We start from the raw sequence: 19418 nt of genomic DNA on the forward strand, positions 1-19418 counted from the left end.
AACTTCCTGTAACATCAAATTTTTTTGACCACGTCACGGAAAACTAAAGTACTAGCCCATAGTTTACGAAGATGTTACTTCTGTGGAATTATCGGCTCATAACCAAAACTTGATTTCTAACCTCCCGATTTGAAAAGAAACTTCGGGGTTCCTAAATTAGAGCTGTTAAAGCTTCGCAGGTAATGAGCCACTATCACAGCGGTAATTTTTTGACGATTCTGGGTTGCACACCATCAAGGGTAAAGAACAGATAACATCGATTATGTTTTGTCAGCTAGGCTAAGGCGTTCAAAATACAAGATTTTTGGTTTTGCGTCTTGCGAGATTTATTATGTCCGAAGCATCAAGGTTACTAAATTTTTTGCGACGTATGCATACGGCCCCCTAAAGAAAGAGAATACTTCCGCGCGTGGATCACAACAGTCCGGGAGTTCTGCTTAAGGTTGCCACTATAGGTGATGCTCAAAAGATGGTGTTTATCATGTTTTTCCGGCTCTGCGGTTGCTTCTGTACGTTGCGAACGGTGCCTCAAAACCATCGCTTTGGAGATATGTTTCTGCTGGACAAAGGTAGCGGTAGCTGGGAGCAGGGTTTCTACATCACTTGTACCAAATGTGGGGCGCCATGACCATAAAGAAATGCGAGAGACTCAATTTTGTGTTGGTTGCAGTAATTTTTTGTTTTCTTCACATGGATGGCGTAGGAGAGTGCCTTCATAACTTCGGGTAATGATTTGTATCCTAGTGCATATGAGCCACTGTAATTTTATCTACTGCCATTGCATATATATATATATATATATATATATATATATATATATATATATATATATATATATATATATATATATATATATATATATATATATATAAGTTTCATAAGAAATTTGCAACAGGTGTTACAGAGACAGCAATGTTTCGAGGGGTGTCACATCCAAAATTCATTTTCGCTGGTCTAAAATCTGGGCTCTTACTTGGGGTATAATCGCTGCCTAAAATAACATTGAGAAAATTTACCTGCATAATTTTTAGTTGGTATGTACAGAAATATTGAAATTGCAGAAATGAAGGCGCCCAGTACGCGCTTAGCGAACTTAACGAGTATAGGAGGGGTTGCAAGGCTTCTGTAAGCGAAAGGTACGCTTGCACGTACCTTTCTTCCTCCTGGCCAGGTAAATGTTTTGCAGGTAACAGAACAGCAGAACGTCATTGCCTTTCCCTGGAAATTATTAAGTGATATTCTCGAGAATGATGAGCCAAACGAGAACAAAGTGAAAGTGGGAGCCAACGTTTCGATAAGTGGACTTGTGCTTTTTAAGGCGACATAAGGTTTCTCGCGCCACAGTATATATAAGTAGGGTTTTTCTAAATTGTGTGACGAGGAAAGCAGAGGGCACTCACCTCGTTCCTTCATCTTCCGCCTGTAGAAACCCAGGGAAAACAGGGGTGAAGGCGGGAGATTTAACATGGGTGCTCAATGTTTGCTTACTCTGATTGCACGTATCAGGTAACATGCGCCTAGCTAGGATAGCGCTCCCAGCTACATGCGCAATCTCGTGGGACGTATTTACTATTTGGTAAGCGACACCTCGTTCCAAATATGCTTTTATTTATGGAAGAATGTCCGACATATGGCGTTGGTTTCGGTAAATTTTACGTTAAACTGTGTCGGCCGAAAGCACATGAAAACGCTCCTTCTTTCGGGTCAACGTTCCTGCTGTGTGGTTTGCGGTGACGCTCGCCTGATTGTGTAAAGACCGGCGTGCGCATCACTGCTGCAACAGCTGCCATATATGATTCCATAACGTTAACCCATGCTCTCGCAGAACGAAAAACACATTCCATTCGCTGCCTCTCGACACGAAACTATGATTACATATTGCAAGTGGGGTACTGATGTGATTACGCTCCGCAAACAAATCCACTTGAGTGATTTATAACAATACGTCCGTGTTGCAGCTGTGGTTTTGATCAGTACGAACTTGTCGATGTCTCAGCTCTGCTCCAAAAATTTGCAGAAACGTTAACTAACTCGAAGCAACGAAGTTCTTCCTAACCGAACAGTGGGCTCCGCTGACCGCTATTTGAGTCACTTGCACTTTTCATTCGCGAAAGTGCATGAGAGACCCTTGTCCTACCCCTTGACTCAGAAGTAGTCCTTCTTGGCATTCTATTTCGGGAGACTGTGCTTTGATCATACCCCTATGCAGACCACTAATAAAAGCTTGGAAAATGGTCGAGTTTGTATACGACGTCGCATGAGATATTTCGCTTGTACATATATACGTTTAAAAGCACGCTTGACCTTGTCCATATTCGCGAATACTTTGATGCGGCTTCTTGTACTTAATGTTTCAAATTTTGTATGCGGTGTTTATGCGCTAAGGTGACACAGAACCCCCGTCCAATAGAATGCTTCTATCACAATTATTGCCAGCGCGTCTGAGGGTTCGCGTTTTCAACGCAAAAGACGTCTAGAATTGGCTTTAGGCGTCAAATATTTTATAGAAAAAAGGCTGAATTTTGAAATATATATAAAGTTAACATGCGTTTGGCTTCGAAAACGCCTAAATCATCGCAAATAATTTGACAGAAAACTCATCACTCTGCAATCATTCCCTAATATCACGGGTTGACCAACAACTGCAAGTTGTCGGTTCTTGGCGTCCCTTTAGAACCTTCGATCTTTATAACGACAGAAAGCTGAGCTGGCTGGTAAGGATTCATAATGCAAAGAAGGGGTAAGGCCTGCAGGCACGGACACAAGAGAAGTGGTGTTGTCCACTACTCTTCTCTTGTGTCCATGTCTGCACGCCTTACCCCTTCTTTGCGTCAAAAAATCTTCGATGGCCTCGCTACAGTACTCGGTTTTTTAGCGATAGCAGATAACTGCAATTTATTATTTTGAAAGATTTTTACAGTTTCCTTCTCTGCATCAGTCTGACTTACGTGATTAAAATGTATATCTCACAACGGCAACAAGACAGCAAGCAGTGCATCTTCACCACTACCCGACAGGCACGTTGATTGGGTCATTCGCTTAAGTACGTTTATTGCACTGCTTTTGCGTTTGCTACAGAGTACATTCAAAACCAGCTAAGTAAACCTGCTGTAAGATCAACGCATGACCTCATGGTACAATTGATGTGGCTGTAGTGTGGTAGTGAGAACGCACTGCTTTCTGTCATCTTGCCACTGTGAGATGTAAGTGGCAAAAGAAGTTTTAGCCGCGTGATAGGAAGTGCCGCATAGCGAAAAAGAAAACAACTTGAAAGCGAAAAAATAAATACAACGCGGTATCACGCCCGTGTACCCCAGCTTGGCAACCCCCTATTCTACTGCAAAATCACCAGGCGATCATCATTCTAGCTATTCTGCAATTGCAATTTTAACCACTAGCTGCAAACTTTACTTGTTTATGCCGCATAATGTTTGTTTATGCGTACGCATCAGAACGCGGATGCTACTGCACTTTACGTACATCCCTCTGCAATCTTTGATCTACAACGCATTTCACACAAACTACGTTTTGTAGGCGCCTCTTTCCTTAGAAAAGCGAGCCCTCATTCCATCCCACTGGCAATAATCGCCATCAAAGACAGGCACTGCACGTAGATTCTTTCTTTTGTTTACGGTGCCTCTCAGCTAGCTCATTTGACGACGGTAAAGTATGCGGGTATTACTGCTATGTACTTATTCTAATCATTGTACTCTGCAGGCAGTAAAAAGTTTTGCGGAATTTGCTCTTATGAATCCACCGTATCTTTACCACTTAAATTGATACGTTGGACGTTTCATTAGACACTTCGTAAAAAGCAGGTTTGCAGCTACAAGAACAACTTACTTAGACACTCCCTTCAAGGGGACTTCTGTTTCTCTCGTTGATAAAAGTCTTGTGGCGTACTTGAAGTAGGACGCGTTGCATATGCCTTCCTTAGGAATGTTTTAATGAAGATTACCTTAATTCGAATGCTTAGGACTGTCATGGAAGATTTGAGAGGACATCTGAATGCATTTATTTGTTCAAACGACTAATTTATTCATTAAAAAAACAATGGTTTCCTACTCTAAAAAAAGATAAAAGTAATAATAAATATGTGAATTATTTCAAGAATGTAAAAAAATGCCCGAGCAAGAAACGTTCTTCTGTGCCAAGTTTTTTTTTCATTCAATGTATGTCATAATGCATCAGCTTCACTTTTTCTTTCTTTGAAGGGCGGACTGCGTGGCGTGGTTTGGGCGGACTGCGCTCAAGCCTTCGTGATGTTTTTATCACCACTCACAATTACAGCCAAGGTCGTTTACGACTCCAAATATGTGACCCAGCCACTGCGGCCCATAAGCGACATGAACGTCACCGAATACATGTTCAGGTATGAATTAAAGTTGCACGCAAGCACCTGAAGGTATGCGTTTCCAAAAAAAAAGACTCTTTTAAATTCTCGTTGGCGTATTCATGCGAATTCATGGACTCACTAATGTACTTAATTTTCTACGAGGCTCACTTGCTAACTTGGCCTCTCTAAGTGCGTTGTCGCGTGCCGTGTTTATATTATAAATTGTAAAGGGTTTATTTTGGAAAACGCAAAGGGTTCCGGAAATCATGACGTGCTTGAACTTTCCCTTTAGTGAACGTTCCACTATACCATTTGTCTTGCTACAGCACAAGAACTAATGTAACATGCCAAAACCTGCTACAAAAATTTTCTCAATGTATCCAACACATGATGGCAGGCTAATTTTGTGGTTACTCTTTAGTTTTGTTCATGATGTGGCTATGCCATATAAAAACACCTTCTGATGAGAAATCAAAATATGGCACTTGAGATGGACCAGACCGCATCGTAACTGCAGCCTCTGCCCCTTAAAACAGAATATTGCTAAACTGCGCAAACAATGTGCTCTTTCGCATGGAATAGGTTATGTTAGGATGAATGTACCTCTCTATAGCATGACGATGATGCAAGAAGAGACTGTCGCACTAGTCGGGCAATTGTAAACCTGCAATGTACGACGACGGGAAAAGGTGGCACAGAAACGTACATAGTCCATTGCAACAGGTGCATGTGTTTCAACTTGTCCAATTATCACGTGCACTAAGGTGTTCATTAAACAATAAAGTGATCGCGAACGCGATGATGCGCAAGCTGACCGAGCTCTTCTCTCGATGTGGCAGGATATATATGCAGTAGCCTACAAAACGTAGTCAGAAACCAGAAATGACATTGAAGTATATGGTGGAAACCATAGGCAGCAGGTTAAGCAAACGACGTAACAGACAAAAAAGATCCTGCAGCATAGGTACAAAACGTTGAGGAGCACGTTGATTTCGGTCATAGCGTCGTTCTTATATCATGTCTATCTTGACATTAGCGCACGAACTTGATAAATATGCGCGCAGTTCGCAAGAATGCGCTTGTAGGAAACTGCGGCTGTCTATTTACCGGAGTTGGGTTTTCACAGTTATCTCTAATTTTCCTATCAAAAGGGCCCTGTACCAGCGGCTTCTCAAGGCCTCTAAGATCGTCCATGCGAGGCTGTCATTGTATGCTTGTGCCAGGCACGGTTATCCAACTATATTCGCAGTGTACTATCTATATAACATGGAGTAGCTTTTGACTGAGACAGGACTAGTCGCGTTCTCAACAAAAGCCATTGGCGACGTCCTTACAATGCAATAAGCGATAACATCGTTGCTGTCCCCTTGTGGGCTTCAACGTGGGCGACAACGTTTTTGAAGTTTCCTACGTAGACGCCGCCGGTACACATAGATTTATTTTTTTATTTATTTATTCATTTCCTCAAAGGTCTCTGTTGAGACATTACATGAGGGAGTGGGGAGTTAGTGACAAAGAGATACTACAAATTACAAAGGGATATTTCCGATGAGTCGCTTGAATGCAAGTGGGTCGATGATAGTGGCAACTTCGGCGGGCAGGCCATTCCAGTCTCGTGTTGTGCGCAGAAAAAATGATTGCTGAAAAGTAACGGTATGGGCTTGTGGGGGATATATTGTATTAGAGTGACTGGTGCGGCCAATGCAATGTGCTCTTTTTATGTACGGGTTGTCAAGAGGCAAGGAATGAAACAATTTATGAAAAAGATTAAGACGGGCTAATCTATGGCGTGAGGCTAGAGAGGGTAGGTTTATTTGGGCTTTTAGTGCCGAGATGCTTGTATAAAACTTTGCCGGCAATGACAAATGAAGACCTTAAAATGCGACATTATAATACTGTGCTGTGAAGCATTACTTGTTGAACAAAATCTATAGTTTTTGTAAAGCTTCGAAAATTGTTATGTTGGTTTGAAAAGGACGAAGTAATATTTCAAACACAGCTGATAATCTTTTTGATATAATCCCGCGCTCGCCTTCACTGAAATTTTAGGTTTGAAACTAAAATGCTTTCATATTCGAAACCTGAAAAGAATGCCTTCTTTAACGAAAAAGAAATTACAGATTTCAGCAGTTTTCAGTGCGCAACCACAACCAGTCAAGAACTTGGAGGAAAGTAATGTACCTAAAATGTACTTACTTAAAAAAAAGAAATAGAAAGATAGAGAGGGAGAGAGTAAACATCTTTATTATGTATATGTAGTTTTAGAGAGGCGTGCTCATTTCAGAATGAATTGAGCTCGGGCGCTCTCCTGGGGCCTCGTGATCAGCCGTTTCTGATCCCAGATGTAGGATCTGGCCAAGGCTCTCTCCCAAAGCTCGTTTGGCTGACGAGAGCTTGGAGGATTTACTGATGCCAGTTTTAACCCACTCCTATGTGCCAAAAAGACGAAGTAGTGGTAAGGCTGATATGAGAACGACTTCTATCTCTCTCTCATCACAACTGCATGGAAGAACCATTCATTCACATACGTGTGACACCTGGTCCCACAGCAACCTTATCTGGGCTGTAGTCCGAAAAGAAAGCCGGTGCAAATGTGAAAGTGAACTTATTCGTGTAAGAAAGAACTGGACGGAAGTTTGAGAAAGTAATGGTGACTTCGGACCTGCTTTCAGAATGAACGTAGACATCACGAGTGACGACAACTTCTGGACTTGCCTTATAGGGGGGCTACCCTACATCCTGGTGCGCATGGGATTTGACCAGATGGTGGTGCAACGATACATGGCAGCGAGTAATGTTCGCGCTGCCAAAATGTAAGCGTTTCTCACCTTTGTAATGAACAATAGGTGGAAGATGTCGAAAATGAGGTTGTGGCTCTTCGCTGTTTCAGAATAGCCATGGCCGGTGCGGTTTTCGTCCTTTTCTTCTTTCTGCTGGTGGCCATTGCCGCTGTGTGTATCATCTATTGGTACAGAGACTGCGACCCCTACGTGAGCGGCGATATCAGCAGCTACGATCAGGTAACAATTACAGTATAGTGCCTTAATGTCATGAAGCGCGTGTATAGATTAGTGTTTACTGTTATGGTGAGGGTGTGAAACACGCCAGCCAGCTCGAACCTTAAAGTTGCGTGAGCAGCAGCTGTCTTGCTGGGCTAATTAATAAAGGCCTAAGAATGTCGCCAACCAAGTTGTAAATTTAATAAACCTGACGTTTACAACTGAGCTCGACTATGCTTACCCATGCGTCCTGGTTCAACGTGTAAGAACTCCCCGAGGCTGGTACTGATTAAGTATATGTCTTCTGCGTTGCGTCACGCAGCCACATATGCCTAATTGTTATTTTGGAAAAGAAGACTAGTAATTTACCAAAAGCGAGATTTGCAGAGAAAAAAGATAATCTTTGTAGCCTTTTAGCAACTGAAAGAATGATAATGCAAATATAATATAAAGATTAAAAATGAGGTTTATTTCTGTATACCTCAGGTTTTCGACGATTCCAATTCCACCATTTATCTCATACAGCAGTACTTGAGCTGGCCCGGTCAGCTTTCACTTAAATTTGGAAACCATCCATTTGCACGAAGCCAACTCAAGGAAACAGTTCTCCTTTAGCATTTTGTATACAATTTATTCATCAACTAAAGTGTGAATCAACAATGTATAGAAATATAAAGAAACACACACACCCGCACGCACACACACACACACAAACACACACACGCACACACACACACACACACGCGCGCGCACACACACACGCACGCGCACACAGACACACAGACACACACGCACGCACGCACGCACACACAAAAACACACACACACACGCACACACAAACACAAACACAAAGAGCTCGTGTCATCCGTTTCCTTCGTTCTTCCCTTGGGTTAGCGCTGTGCTTTGTTCACAACAATGAAACAAGTCCAAGTAGCCCATTTCGCAGTTGTGATTTTAAACATGAACATACCCCGACACAAGAACACGCACATGCACACATAGATTCATTTCGAAAAACATACACTGTGCTGGTAGACCCTGTAGACACGGCACATACTGAATTGCATGGAACTGTAAAGGCAAGTTCCAGTAATTAGGCTCTGTTAGTAATGAATTTAGTTGCACAATACATCAAGTACGGTCATTCACTATAACTTATAATAATAATTGTAACTGTAAAATTTACTTTAAAGTGATGTCTACTGTTACCGCTTTCCATAACATAGGTTGAACAGGTTCTGTTACTCATGGCACTAAATATTTACAAGAATGTTCACGTATGAAGCAGAGGTGATCTTGTTTCTTGAAACTGTTTGTTGCTGAAAAGCTATTAGCGTGGAAAACATACTGAGGAGAAAGATAAAACATGCAATTATCGTAGTTCATTGAGACGCTTCTGCAAGCTAATCGTTGTGACAACGGGCTTTGCGTTTCAGATTGTTCCTTACTACATTAAAGAAAGCCTTTCAGACATCGTGACCCTGCGAGGCCTTTTCCTGGCAGGGCTCCTAGGTGCTACCACGAGGTTAGAGGTATTGAGTGTCTACTTGAAGTGAAAAATTTTTACAATCGGTCAGAGTGGACCGCTTGCTAAAACCACATGTAATCAAAATACGTTAAAGGATTATCGCTTATATCTTCGCAACAGTACTGCCACGCGCCTTACCTTGGTTTCGTTGGGTACAGAAATTTAAAAGCCATCATGTGATGATGCATGTTTTGTTTGTGCACATGGCGTTGCTGCTACGCCAAGCATGGTGCGAGTGGAGCTTAACCACTGGCTCAGCGTTCCAAGAAGCATAGCTCGCAGAACATTCATTGGTCCTAGTGGGAGTGTCGCATTTGAGAGAGCGCACTCAGCCATGATAGGTATGATCCACCAAACGCAATCCCGCGCTGAGTAGGAATTACAAGGCCTACAGGTGCGCAAAATTTTCCAGAAATTTCACGGTTGATCGGTTATGACGCACCCGCGTTAGACACGTGCGGTACACAAATGGTCGTGAAGAGAAAGCGTGGGCTGCAAAACAAAGGGATGCCAATGCGCACCCGCTACCTTTCGCCATGACGAGTGAGCTACGCATAGAGAGCTAGCGCGACAGCGCGATTACAACGTAGGGTCCCCACTAGCTGCATCATAAACGAAGCCCGTAGACTTTGTGTAACGCATGACTGCATGTCATGTGAATTAATTTTGTACTGTTGTGTACAGCAGAGACGTTATTACGCGACCACGCATGTGCCGCGTGCACTAATGGTGCCGTTGAGGGCCCACGCATGACGTAAACGCAGCTAAATTTAGCATCACATGCGGCGTTTAGATAGGCATAGTTCATCACTTTGTATATCCTAGCAGGATCTGTTAAGTTTCAGAGAGCTCACTATACTATGGTAGGTAAAATTTATCGAATTCAGACTAGTGGAGTTGAGGGCACTTGGCAGACAAAAAGAACCAAAGCGTTCTCGTATTTAATGCTACATCTTTTCCATGACAACAGTAATATCAATTGTCATCAGTGATATTAACGTGTCATCAATGATACACTGAATTCGACGCGTTAACCTTCTGATTTAGGCGCTGGAAACACAGTGCAAAGAACATAATAGCGTTTTGATGTTTATGTGATAAATTTGCAGTTTTGTTAAATATCAATGCAATAATTCTATCGCATGCTAATTATTTTACCGAATTACAATAAATTGAATTTTAGAGCTGCAGAATGCATGGCGAGCAATATATTGGAAGTTCTTTTAACAATCTTTGATATAAAATGGTGTTCTTGCACTCCAGCTGAAACATAACACTTTGAATGCGCTGCGTTGAGCTCCTTTCTGGTATGAAACATGGATGTAGAGTAAGTAAGCATGGTGCTAGCGCCTGCCTCAGTTTTTAACACACATGCTTTGAGAAGCGATAACGGAAAACGCTGGAAATATCGTAGCGCAGAACACGACACAGGAAGTTGGGCAATGCTGAAAACTGCGTGGCTTCGGCCGGATTTCGTATTTAATTCTTTCAGGTTGTCATGAGACACACGTTAACAGGAAAGTCCACTATCTTTCAACTACCCCACAGAAAGAGTGATATACGTGTTCTGAGAAGCATTGAGAGTTTACTATGTCAGTGACAGAGTACTCTGTTTCGACGTCCGATACGGCAAACAGCAGGAAGTACGAATGAGTGTGCTCTTTTTTAATATCTAAATGCACGTGTATGCCATTGACTTGTCTTTGTCCGCTTCGAAAAGGTAAAAATATAATGACTGTTCTATAGCTTTTATAGTGGCGCCCCGACAGGTGGCGCGCTACTCGCCCACTTCGCCCCTTCGTCTCGTTTGAGAGCATTTGGGCCGTGCGGGGACCTGTGCAAGGATGCCCCAAAGTTGGGCTGTGGACTTAGAATTGTTGTATAAGAGAATTATTTCTTCGTGTGACTCAAGAGCATGGCTAGCGAATGGGTGGGTGGTCCGAACGGGGTGCAATAACGCTATCGCATTCGACTCTGGAAGGTGAAGCTTAAGCGTCCTCCAGTTTTTGCGCTCACAGAGATGCCAGTACCGGAAACGTGTCGGTCACCGAGCGTTCTGCACACACTGCACGACAAAACTCTCACCCTAGCTTCTTATTTCGGGATATCTAATTGTATAGGTATTCATGCGGTGCCTGTGATTCAGAGAGAGAGTAGAAAGGCTAGAGAAGGCCGGGATGTTAACGAGTCGCACATGCGGCATGCATGCCGAACGGGGAAAGGAAATATGAAAGTTAAAACAGAGAGAAAGAAGGGGATAGGAAGAACACTATAATAGCACGCAACCCTTAAAGTCCACACAGAGTGCATAAATTGCACCATTATACATTTGATCTCTTTAAGATTCAGGAAATACAAGACGTATTTAGCTCGCAGAGTTTGCCAGAAGTGTATCTTAAATAAAGCACCTATATTGCAATTTTATAGTTTAGGACTATCATAGCATGCGCACTCTTGGTGTTCGCCAACATGCAATGGTTTTCCCGCGACATTCTATCAACTGCATGACCATGTGCAAAAACTGTTGCAGCCGCTAAGCTGTCGCTGTTAGCGCTATAGTTTCAGTGGATATTGAACAGGGACATTCCAACTTTGCTCTAAATACTCTTATACCATTGTTCTATATTTTCAAGATAATTGTGGTTTAAAAGCTTATTACAGGCGATTCATAACAGCAGTTTTACAATGCAATTGTCAATGAGTCAATAGTCCGATAAAAGTGCAAGTAAATCAATCGCCTTTCATAACCTGGAAAGAAAATAGAGTGGCGGCAATCTGTGGCGGCAATCCTTTTGTTTTTGCCGACCGCAATTCCATTTCCAGCTTGCGGCAGAAGCTGAGCGCGCAGACTTATTAGACAGCTTATTTTATGGTTTTCAGCTGAATCCATGATGGCGTTAGGGAGTACGCCAATAGAGCAGTCGGACCGGCGATCGTCTACTTTGTGTTCATGTAGACGGCTATTTTCGCTCAAAGTTCGGGAGTATAGTCGCGCACGAATCACTAATATATATATATATATATATATATATATATATATATATATATATATATATATATATATATATATATATGAGGATAATCAACGATTTTGTGATGCTCTAACAACCTTTGTTTGTTTTGGAGAATGTTGAAATTATGTCTTAACAAAATTCACTGTATTGTATTTATTGTCTTTGTAACCTGTATTACCCACTCCCCTCTGTAATGCCTTTGGCCCTGAGGGTATAATTTATAAATAAATAAATAAATAAATAGTCAAGTATATAGTATATATAGTCAAAACAGGAAACAACTAAAGGACACTTCTTCAGATTACCACACGTGTTGTGATGATACTGAAATCCGCATTCTAGCAGGGACAAAGATGCATGGCTAACGCAAGTCTCTCCTAATCTTTTGATGTGGACTGCCCCGATTATTTCCCGTGTGGTTTCCAATTTGTGTCTTGAAAGAATTTTTGTGTCTTCAAACAAAGCTTTACAACCTAAGCTAAGTTAATCCTTGCTTACTCACACCGAGCCTTAGCGCAAATATTCTCCTTTTTGTATTGTCCACTATGCGCTAAGGTTTGTTACGACTGTTTAGAGCAAGCTAAAAATTGACCGCGCGGAAACATTAAAAGGACGAGAATGACGGGAACTAGGAAAAGCACTAAGAACGAAGCCTGCGCGTGTCCTCGTTCAAGTTTTTCTTGCCTTGCTATTGCACCGTGAATTTTCGTCAGTAATCGGCAATTATGCCGTCCCGCCACAAGTATTTGTTACAGCTTAATGCATGCTTGGAATGTGGAAAAAATAAACTCAGTAGACTGTTAGTTGAAACTCGACAATGTCGTTGTATACTTACACATATATGTTTTTTTTTCATTTTATTTGCAGCACCGTGTCGTCTGTTGTGAACTCCCATGCAGCGACCTTTTACATCGATGTATTCGGACTGTACTTCAAATTCAGTGAGCGTAGTGCTCTACACGTCATGCGCTCATTAGGTAAGTAATCCAAAATGCCTATTTTCCGGATACCGAATTGCTAACACTCAATCTTGTGGCCGACAAAACTGTGTCACGAAGTCGAGGTAGCTTTAAGTTACTACACCTTAAGCTATTATCATTCTCTCCTTCAGTACAATTCACTTGCACTTTCCACTACAAGTGCGTGCTTTGAAGCGGTCTAGGAGCAGAAGTGGAAAAGGGAGTTCAGAAGTGCCATAGTGTTGGGCGAATTGATGGTGCCTAATTTATGTCTGCACCATTCGCAATAAAAGCTAGAAAAAGAAACTAGAAAAGAAGGGAACGAATATACTAGCAGTTTAGCCATTCAAACGACAGCTTCTTCGGCAGCATCATTACGCATTTTACCATTGTTACCACATGTGAGCACTTGCGTGGAAAGCGTGTGCCAGGAGTAGCGGCAGCGTCTCACTTGTGCAAGCACAACAATTCTAAGAAGAGTAGCATCCACACGCACGGGACTCGCAGCTGTACGTGTACTATATATAAGCATGCCTGACGTGTATATGATTACTCCCATAATATTTCTCCAGAGAGAATATCCGCCTAAAATATTTTATTAACTTTCAAATTTCCAATTGCCGGATCGAAGCTTGAGAGCCGAGAGACATGTAAAACGCGCGAGCATGCAACATGCATCGCTTGCAAGTCACAGATTAGGACGTAATAAGGCAAATGCCGCTAGGCGTAAGGCGTCAATAAACGTTCCGTTTAAAACATGGAATGATAATAATTTCTTTAAATATTGAAAACGGTATTAGTATTTACTGGTTCATCATTATCTACAATACGTGCTTCCAATAGTCTAATAAACCATATCGCAAATAATGTGACTGGCACTCAGTGATGGCAACCAGATCTATAAATAATAAACAATACAGATAAGCGAATGATACAAATGAATCAAAATGAGGAGATGCCGAGAATATTAGCGAATTCAAAGGTGGGTTAGTTGATAATTTCTCGATTTGAGAAAAGTGCGCGTTTTCAATCTTAGCTATTCGCACTGTTCTTATTATACGTGCCTTTACAAAAACCAAAAGTGTTACGCAGAGATTCAAAAGCCACGGGCCATGCACTGCCGTTAATACATCAATAAATTTCTTTGCAGCATTTGCAAGCGGAACCATAATGACATTGTTTGCTATCGCAGTTCCACTGATGGGTACAGCAACCGGAGTATGTAGAAAACATCGCCAAGCATTGATGTTTACGGATATTTTATGTTTTGAGGTGGTAAAAAAATTCTCGTTTCTTGCAGCTCTTCCTGTCTCTGTATGCATCCGCCTCGGGTCCATTCGCTGGGCTCATCCTTCTAGCCATATCATCTCCCTGGGTCAATGCCAAAGTGGGTGTCACTCGCTCTACTCTAAGAGATGTCGCGTGAACAAATTGAGCATAAAAAATACTGAAGAATCTTCTATGCAAGGAGTATGAAAAGCGCAATTAAAATGCAAGTGTGCCCTTTCCCAGAGTGATGCAAAGATGGCGACCACTCGTGCTTTCCTGAAAACAAAGGGACACTAAAGTGAAAAGTAATTTAGGCGGTATTAGTAAATTGCCCTTTTGCAGCACTCATAAATGTGACGCCTAATTTGGAGAGAGGCTTCGCAAGTCAAAAAGGACGCAGAAACTAGAGAAGGGTGGTGGCGGCAGCGCTTCTTGCAACTGCAATTCCTGACGTCATGAATTAGAACCGTGACGTCATGAATTGAAGCCGTGACGCCATGAATCTACGAGAGTAAAGCTAAGTTTCTGCTGGTATAGATATCCATTGTATTACATTCTCAAAGAAGGCGCAGACGAAACTCGGAAAGTTTCCAAAACATTTAGGGCGCAGCAGTGGCTGAAACAAGAAAATACACTTGGAAATCCGTAACATCACGCTGACGTACCAACGCTGAGGTTTGGGTGAAAAATAAAGAAAAAAGACACTTGACCTTAATATTTTGCTCTAACATGAAACGTAGTTGCTACCGCGATAATTCAGTAAAAGAGCGTTTTGAAGGAATACTTTATCAGTCCCAACTGATTTAGCCTTTGTTGCAGTTGTCCCTTTAGCATTCTAAGTTCGTCAGTCGAACGTGCTACCTTCATCGAGTGCGCAGTACACCATGTTCCCGCCGCATGATGACACGGTCGTTACGAGTTGACCTTGCCCAATGCTAACGTTCAACAAAATGCATGGCCAGAGTATCATTTACGAAAGTGTGTTTACGTATAAAGTATAACATTTAGCTGGCGTGTTAGACGCTTTGCGCAAGGACCTGTTCAATATTAGATAATGGGTCTTGCTGTCTTTCCGTTTGCTAGCGTCATTTCATGCTGTCCGCAATGTGCGCTACCCTGGGGGCCGCATGTCAGCGCGCGTACAATTGTGTTTCAACTGTCCTTCAATGAAACGCACGGCTGTAACATGCGCGTCAATACAACGCGAGCGTCAGTCTTTCTTTCAAGGCTGCCTAGATAATTAAATTTTACTAGAGTTACAAACATCACTGTGGTTTCTCTTTCCCTCGAACAATATCGCAGGGTGCTGCTTGGTCGAGCTTGCTGGTTTGTGTGCTCCAGCTGTGGCACGCAGTGGGGAAAACCTTCTTTACAGAGCCGCGGGCGCCGGCATTTGTGGGAACGCTTGATCGATGCCCCGTGGCGGAAAACAGTACGGCTGAAAGCTGGACTTTCGCAGCCACGCCGCACTCCATGTTGACGCAGAGGTTTGTAAATGCACGAAATATGTTCGAAAGTTACTTCACCTACCAAAGGCACATGTCTTTTAGTGGTGCCAAAAATTTCGTATTTCTCCGGGTGCATGCCTCGTACACTGGGAAAAAAAACCTACGGAAACTAATGCCGTCAGGTCGTTTTGCTGTGTCTTACTATTCCTAGTATACGACTGAAGAAGTAAGGGTTTTGCAGAACGGAGAGAGTAGGAATGATAGCGAAAAAAAAAATAGTTTTGCTGGAGTCCGTCAAGTAATGAAATTTTCATGCTAAGAAAAGTTGTTGTCTGCGACACAGTAGCGCTGACATTACAAAGAAATGTAACGCTTATGGGACAGGCGTTGATATGCGGCCTTGCTGATAAAAATACTTGGGATTGCTTAAGCGCATTGATAACGTGAACAAGCAAGTGGACGAACTCACGTGCTTGTTGCTGTCCACTTGCTAGTCCTCAGTGGCAATGAGATTGAGCCATCGTAAGTAACGCCTGCGACTTTCCTTTGTAGCGCCTCACGGCTCACCTGGTTGTCAACTTCGTTTTTCGTTTTTTGCAACATAAGCTTATTTATCCTATTATAGTAATACCCGCAGGGCCAAAGGCATTATGGAGGGGCGAGTGCTTACCTTTAGTTGAACATCTTTCTGTAGAATATTAGATAGTACAATTTCGTAAGAAACTTACACAGGAAAAAATACACGCACGCAAATATGCATGCAAAAGCACACGTCTTTGTATTCGTCAATAAAATAGCGTGGCTCTACAGTCAGGTTAAATAAAATTTTTTAGAGCTGCCCAACTGCACGATACCTTAGACTCCTGGTTACGACAGCACTAATACAAGAAAAAAAATATTTTGCAGACATATTCAATCTAGCAATTGTGTTGAAAGTGTTAGTAGCCTGGCCACTGCTAAGATATCGTTTGCGAACATTTATTTTCAGTTCTCAAGGATTTCCTCTGTATGAGCTCGCATTCTTTTGGAGCTCTTTTATTGGTGCCTTGCTTACAATATTTCTTGGGACTGCAATCAGCGTCCTAACAGGTGAGCTAGATATTCCTGTATTTTTAGTTGATTTGGCTTAGTTCACACCGTCAAAGGGCACACAATAAAATACACCCTAGATGTGAGAATAACGGGGAAAAGGAGCATTTTAGCAACTTCACCAGCCCGATCTCCCTGCCATGGCGTAGTGTGAAACATGATACACAGAGTAATTAAGACCAGACATACTACACGGAGATGGGAAAAAAAGATGTGTGACAATATTAGCCTCAAGATAAAGCCATATATTCTGCTGGCCCCGAAGATCAACACCATGGAGTCCTAATAGATTGGGCTCCTTCCGAATCATAATGTCTGACTCAACAATACGAATTCTTCGCCATATTTTCTGACGCCAAGTTTCTCATCCCGTATGTGAAGAACTGCTGTGGCGCAGTTAAACTATACACGTGTAATAGTCACAATATATTTGTGAGCATTACTGAGGTCACTAGCAGCTTAAGATAGATCTTCGCAAGAAAACCTGGATTTGATCCGGTCAGAAATACACACAGGACGCTTCTTTTCTTGTTTAAGGTGGAGTCAAAACATGTAAAGACAACCTGAGTCTCACAAGCCCCCTCTTTTTGAGCCTTTGGAGGCGCTTCAAGTTTCTTGCCCAAATAATTCAGGTGAGTTCAAGCAGCTGCAAAATGTTCAAGTAGAAGCCAACGAATTGCTATAATCCTACGTGTGCACATAAAATAAGAACAAACGTGATGTAGAACGAAATTTCGGACCATTTACAATTATAGATATGTAAGATAATTTGATTCTTTCATCCAATCCGCGAGCGCATTCAAACCATAAAACCATTCAAACCATGAAACCATTCAAACCATGAAGCCATTCAAAACCAGGAACCATGAAACCACTCAAAGCTATTGAAAAAAGATATTATTTTACTTAGTAACTCTTGAGTGAATATATATTAGACCTCTGCATCACATCATTTTCTTTAGTCTGTGTCGATGGCTCGAACTATATCACCTATCACGTTACCTTCCATAGGTGTAAGCTCTAACAGACGTAAGCTGTGCGCGAAGTGTAACGGAATGATTACGCTCTCTCTGTACCTACGGCACTATTTATTAAACCTAAATTTGTTTTGCGTTCAGAATGTAACAATGCGCCCTATTCCTCTCACCATTGCAGGTTGACAAAGAAGCAAGAAATGGCCACGGAAAATTGCTTCGCGGGGATGAAGACGTTACTGAAGAAACCATACTTGGTGCCGAGATCTCTTTAAAGAAAGAAGATAACTATTTCCGGGAAACTCTGGCATAGTAACGAGCACCAGTGCCATTTATTTCTTTTTACGTCTTTCAGCTACATGTGATATCAAGGAGCAAACACTTCAGAAACATGTAAATTTTCCCATAAATGTCGCAATAAACCCATCATCTTCACTGTCAAATTATGCTCACTTAAAATGATATTTGCAGTCTATCTTGTTTTGAAAATAGGCGAAATCCACGTTTAAGTGACGGCTTCCTTCGGACAGCTGAAGTTAATCTAGGAGGCACTGCTTTTTCTAGCTGCATACGCCGGAAGCAATCGTAGGAGACGAGAGAACGTCATAGACGCCATGTTTTGGATACCGGCAGTCGAGCAATGTGTGGCTGACAGAAACGCCTAATGCATAATGTGTTGGTGCGTGAAGAATGATACCAGTGCGATCTTATTGTATCCCAGGAATAATAACAAAACCGGAACACGAACGATGTCTTCCAGTAGAACGTTTTCATGGGTCAGCTGCTTCATAAATGAGAAGGAAAACAGTAACGCCACAAGGACGAGACAAAAAAGCGCCAGTCCTGTGTACTCGCATCGTCCTTGTTTCTTTCGCATTATTGTTTTATTTCTCAAAGACTACATTTAGTCATGCGGTTTGACAAATACGTGTGTCACAGCTAGCGTTAGTCAAGGTGTTCGAAGAACACAGAAAGACAAAAGGGTTTTAAAATCGTGTCTTGCACTGCAATTTTTCAATCCTTTCTTTTTTGAACAGATTGGCTAACGTTAGCTGGAATGCTCTTATATAAGTACAATGATCGAATTCTTCACTCCTAACTATGAGCCCCCTTTGGGTCCGCATTATTTATTTATTTATTTATTTATTTATATATTTACAGAATACCTGAGTCGGCCGAAGGCATTATCGCTGGGGAGGCAGTTATAGAAAGATGTGTTAAATTATTCGCAGAAATAAGCAGTAAATAACTAAAGTGAACTAACGTCAAGGTGGAACATACAAAAAGTAAACATTTTCAAGCTTTACAGAAAATAAATACAAAATTAAGGCAATATTGCGTTGTCACAAGCACAGGGTGGAATAAAAGTCGTGATTATGAAACAGTTAAACACATTCGGCCAGCAACAAATTCTAGTCTGTCCCAGTTTGTGGAATGAAGCCTTTGCGAAAACAGTTTGTATTACAACTGTATTCGCGCACCTTCTTTGAGCGGTCAAGTAGATTCGAGACAAAAGTTGCTACGAGAGGTTATTGCGGCTATCAATGCCTGCTTCATTATAGAAGATGCGATGGAAGAATTTGACCATTACATTTCTTCTCCTGGTGGTTAACGTTTCCTAGCCCAGCAATGTTTTTATTTCAGTGACACTTTCGAAAGGGTTGTAATTATTGAAGAGAAAACGTGCAGCGTGATTTCGAGGTTTTTCTAATAATTATGTAAAATAGTCCTGATGTCGGTCCCAAATCATAAAAGCATAATCGAGGAGGAATCTGGCATGCCAAAAATAAAGTAGTTCTTTA

At 41.9% G+C, this 19418-nt stretch overlaps 1 protein-coding gene across 1 annotated transcript in view; it reads left to right on the forward strand.

Moving 5' to 3' along the window:
* Nucleotides 1-17929, forward strand: part of LOC135896330 (sodium-coupled monocarboxylate transporter 2-like) — a 40834-nt gene extending 22905 nt beyond the window's left edge. The window contains exons 7-17 of the mRNA XM_065424700.2: nucleotides 4215-4372; nucleotides 7009-7149; nucleotides 7227-7356; nucleotides 8772-8860; nucleotides 12745-12854; nucleotides 13987-14054; nucleotides 14137-14223; nucleotides 15408-15592; nucleotides 16542-16642; nucleotides 17180-17274; nucleotides 17798-17929. Coding sequence (XP_065280772.1) covers nucleotides 4215-4372; nucleotides 7009-7149; nucleotides 7227-7356; nucleotides 8772-8860; nucleotides 12745-12854; nucleotides 13987-14054; nucleotides 14137-14223; nucleotides 15408-15592; nucleotides 16542-16642; nucleotides 17180-17274; nucleotides 17798-17929 — 1296 coding nt within the window. The remainder of the gene's footprint in view (nucleotides 1-4214; nucleotides 4373-7008; nucleotides 7150-7226; nucleotides 7357-8771; nucleotides 8861-12744; nucleotides 12855-13986; nucleotides 14055-14136; nucleotides 14224-15407; nucleotides 15593-16541; nucleotides 16643-17179; nucleotides 17275-17797) is intronic.
* Nucleotides 17930-19418: the final 1489 nt, after the last annotated feature.

Source organism: Dermacentor albipictus, chromosome 8, assembly GCF_038994185.2.
Source record: "Dermacentor albipictus isolate Rhodes 1998 colony chromosome 8, USDA_Dalb.pri_finalv2, whole genome shotgun sequence".
NCBI classification, from domain to species: domain Eukaryota; kingdom Metazoa; phylum Arthropoda; class Arachnida; order Ixodida; family Ixodidae; genus Dermacentor; species Dermacentor albipictus.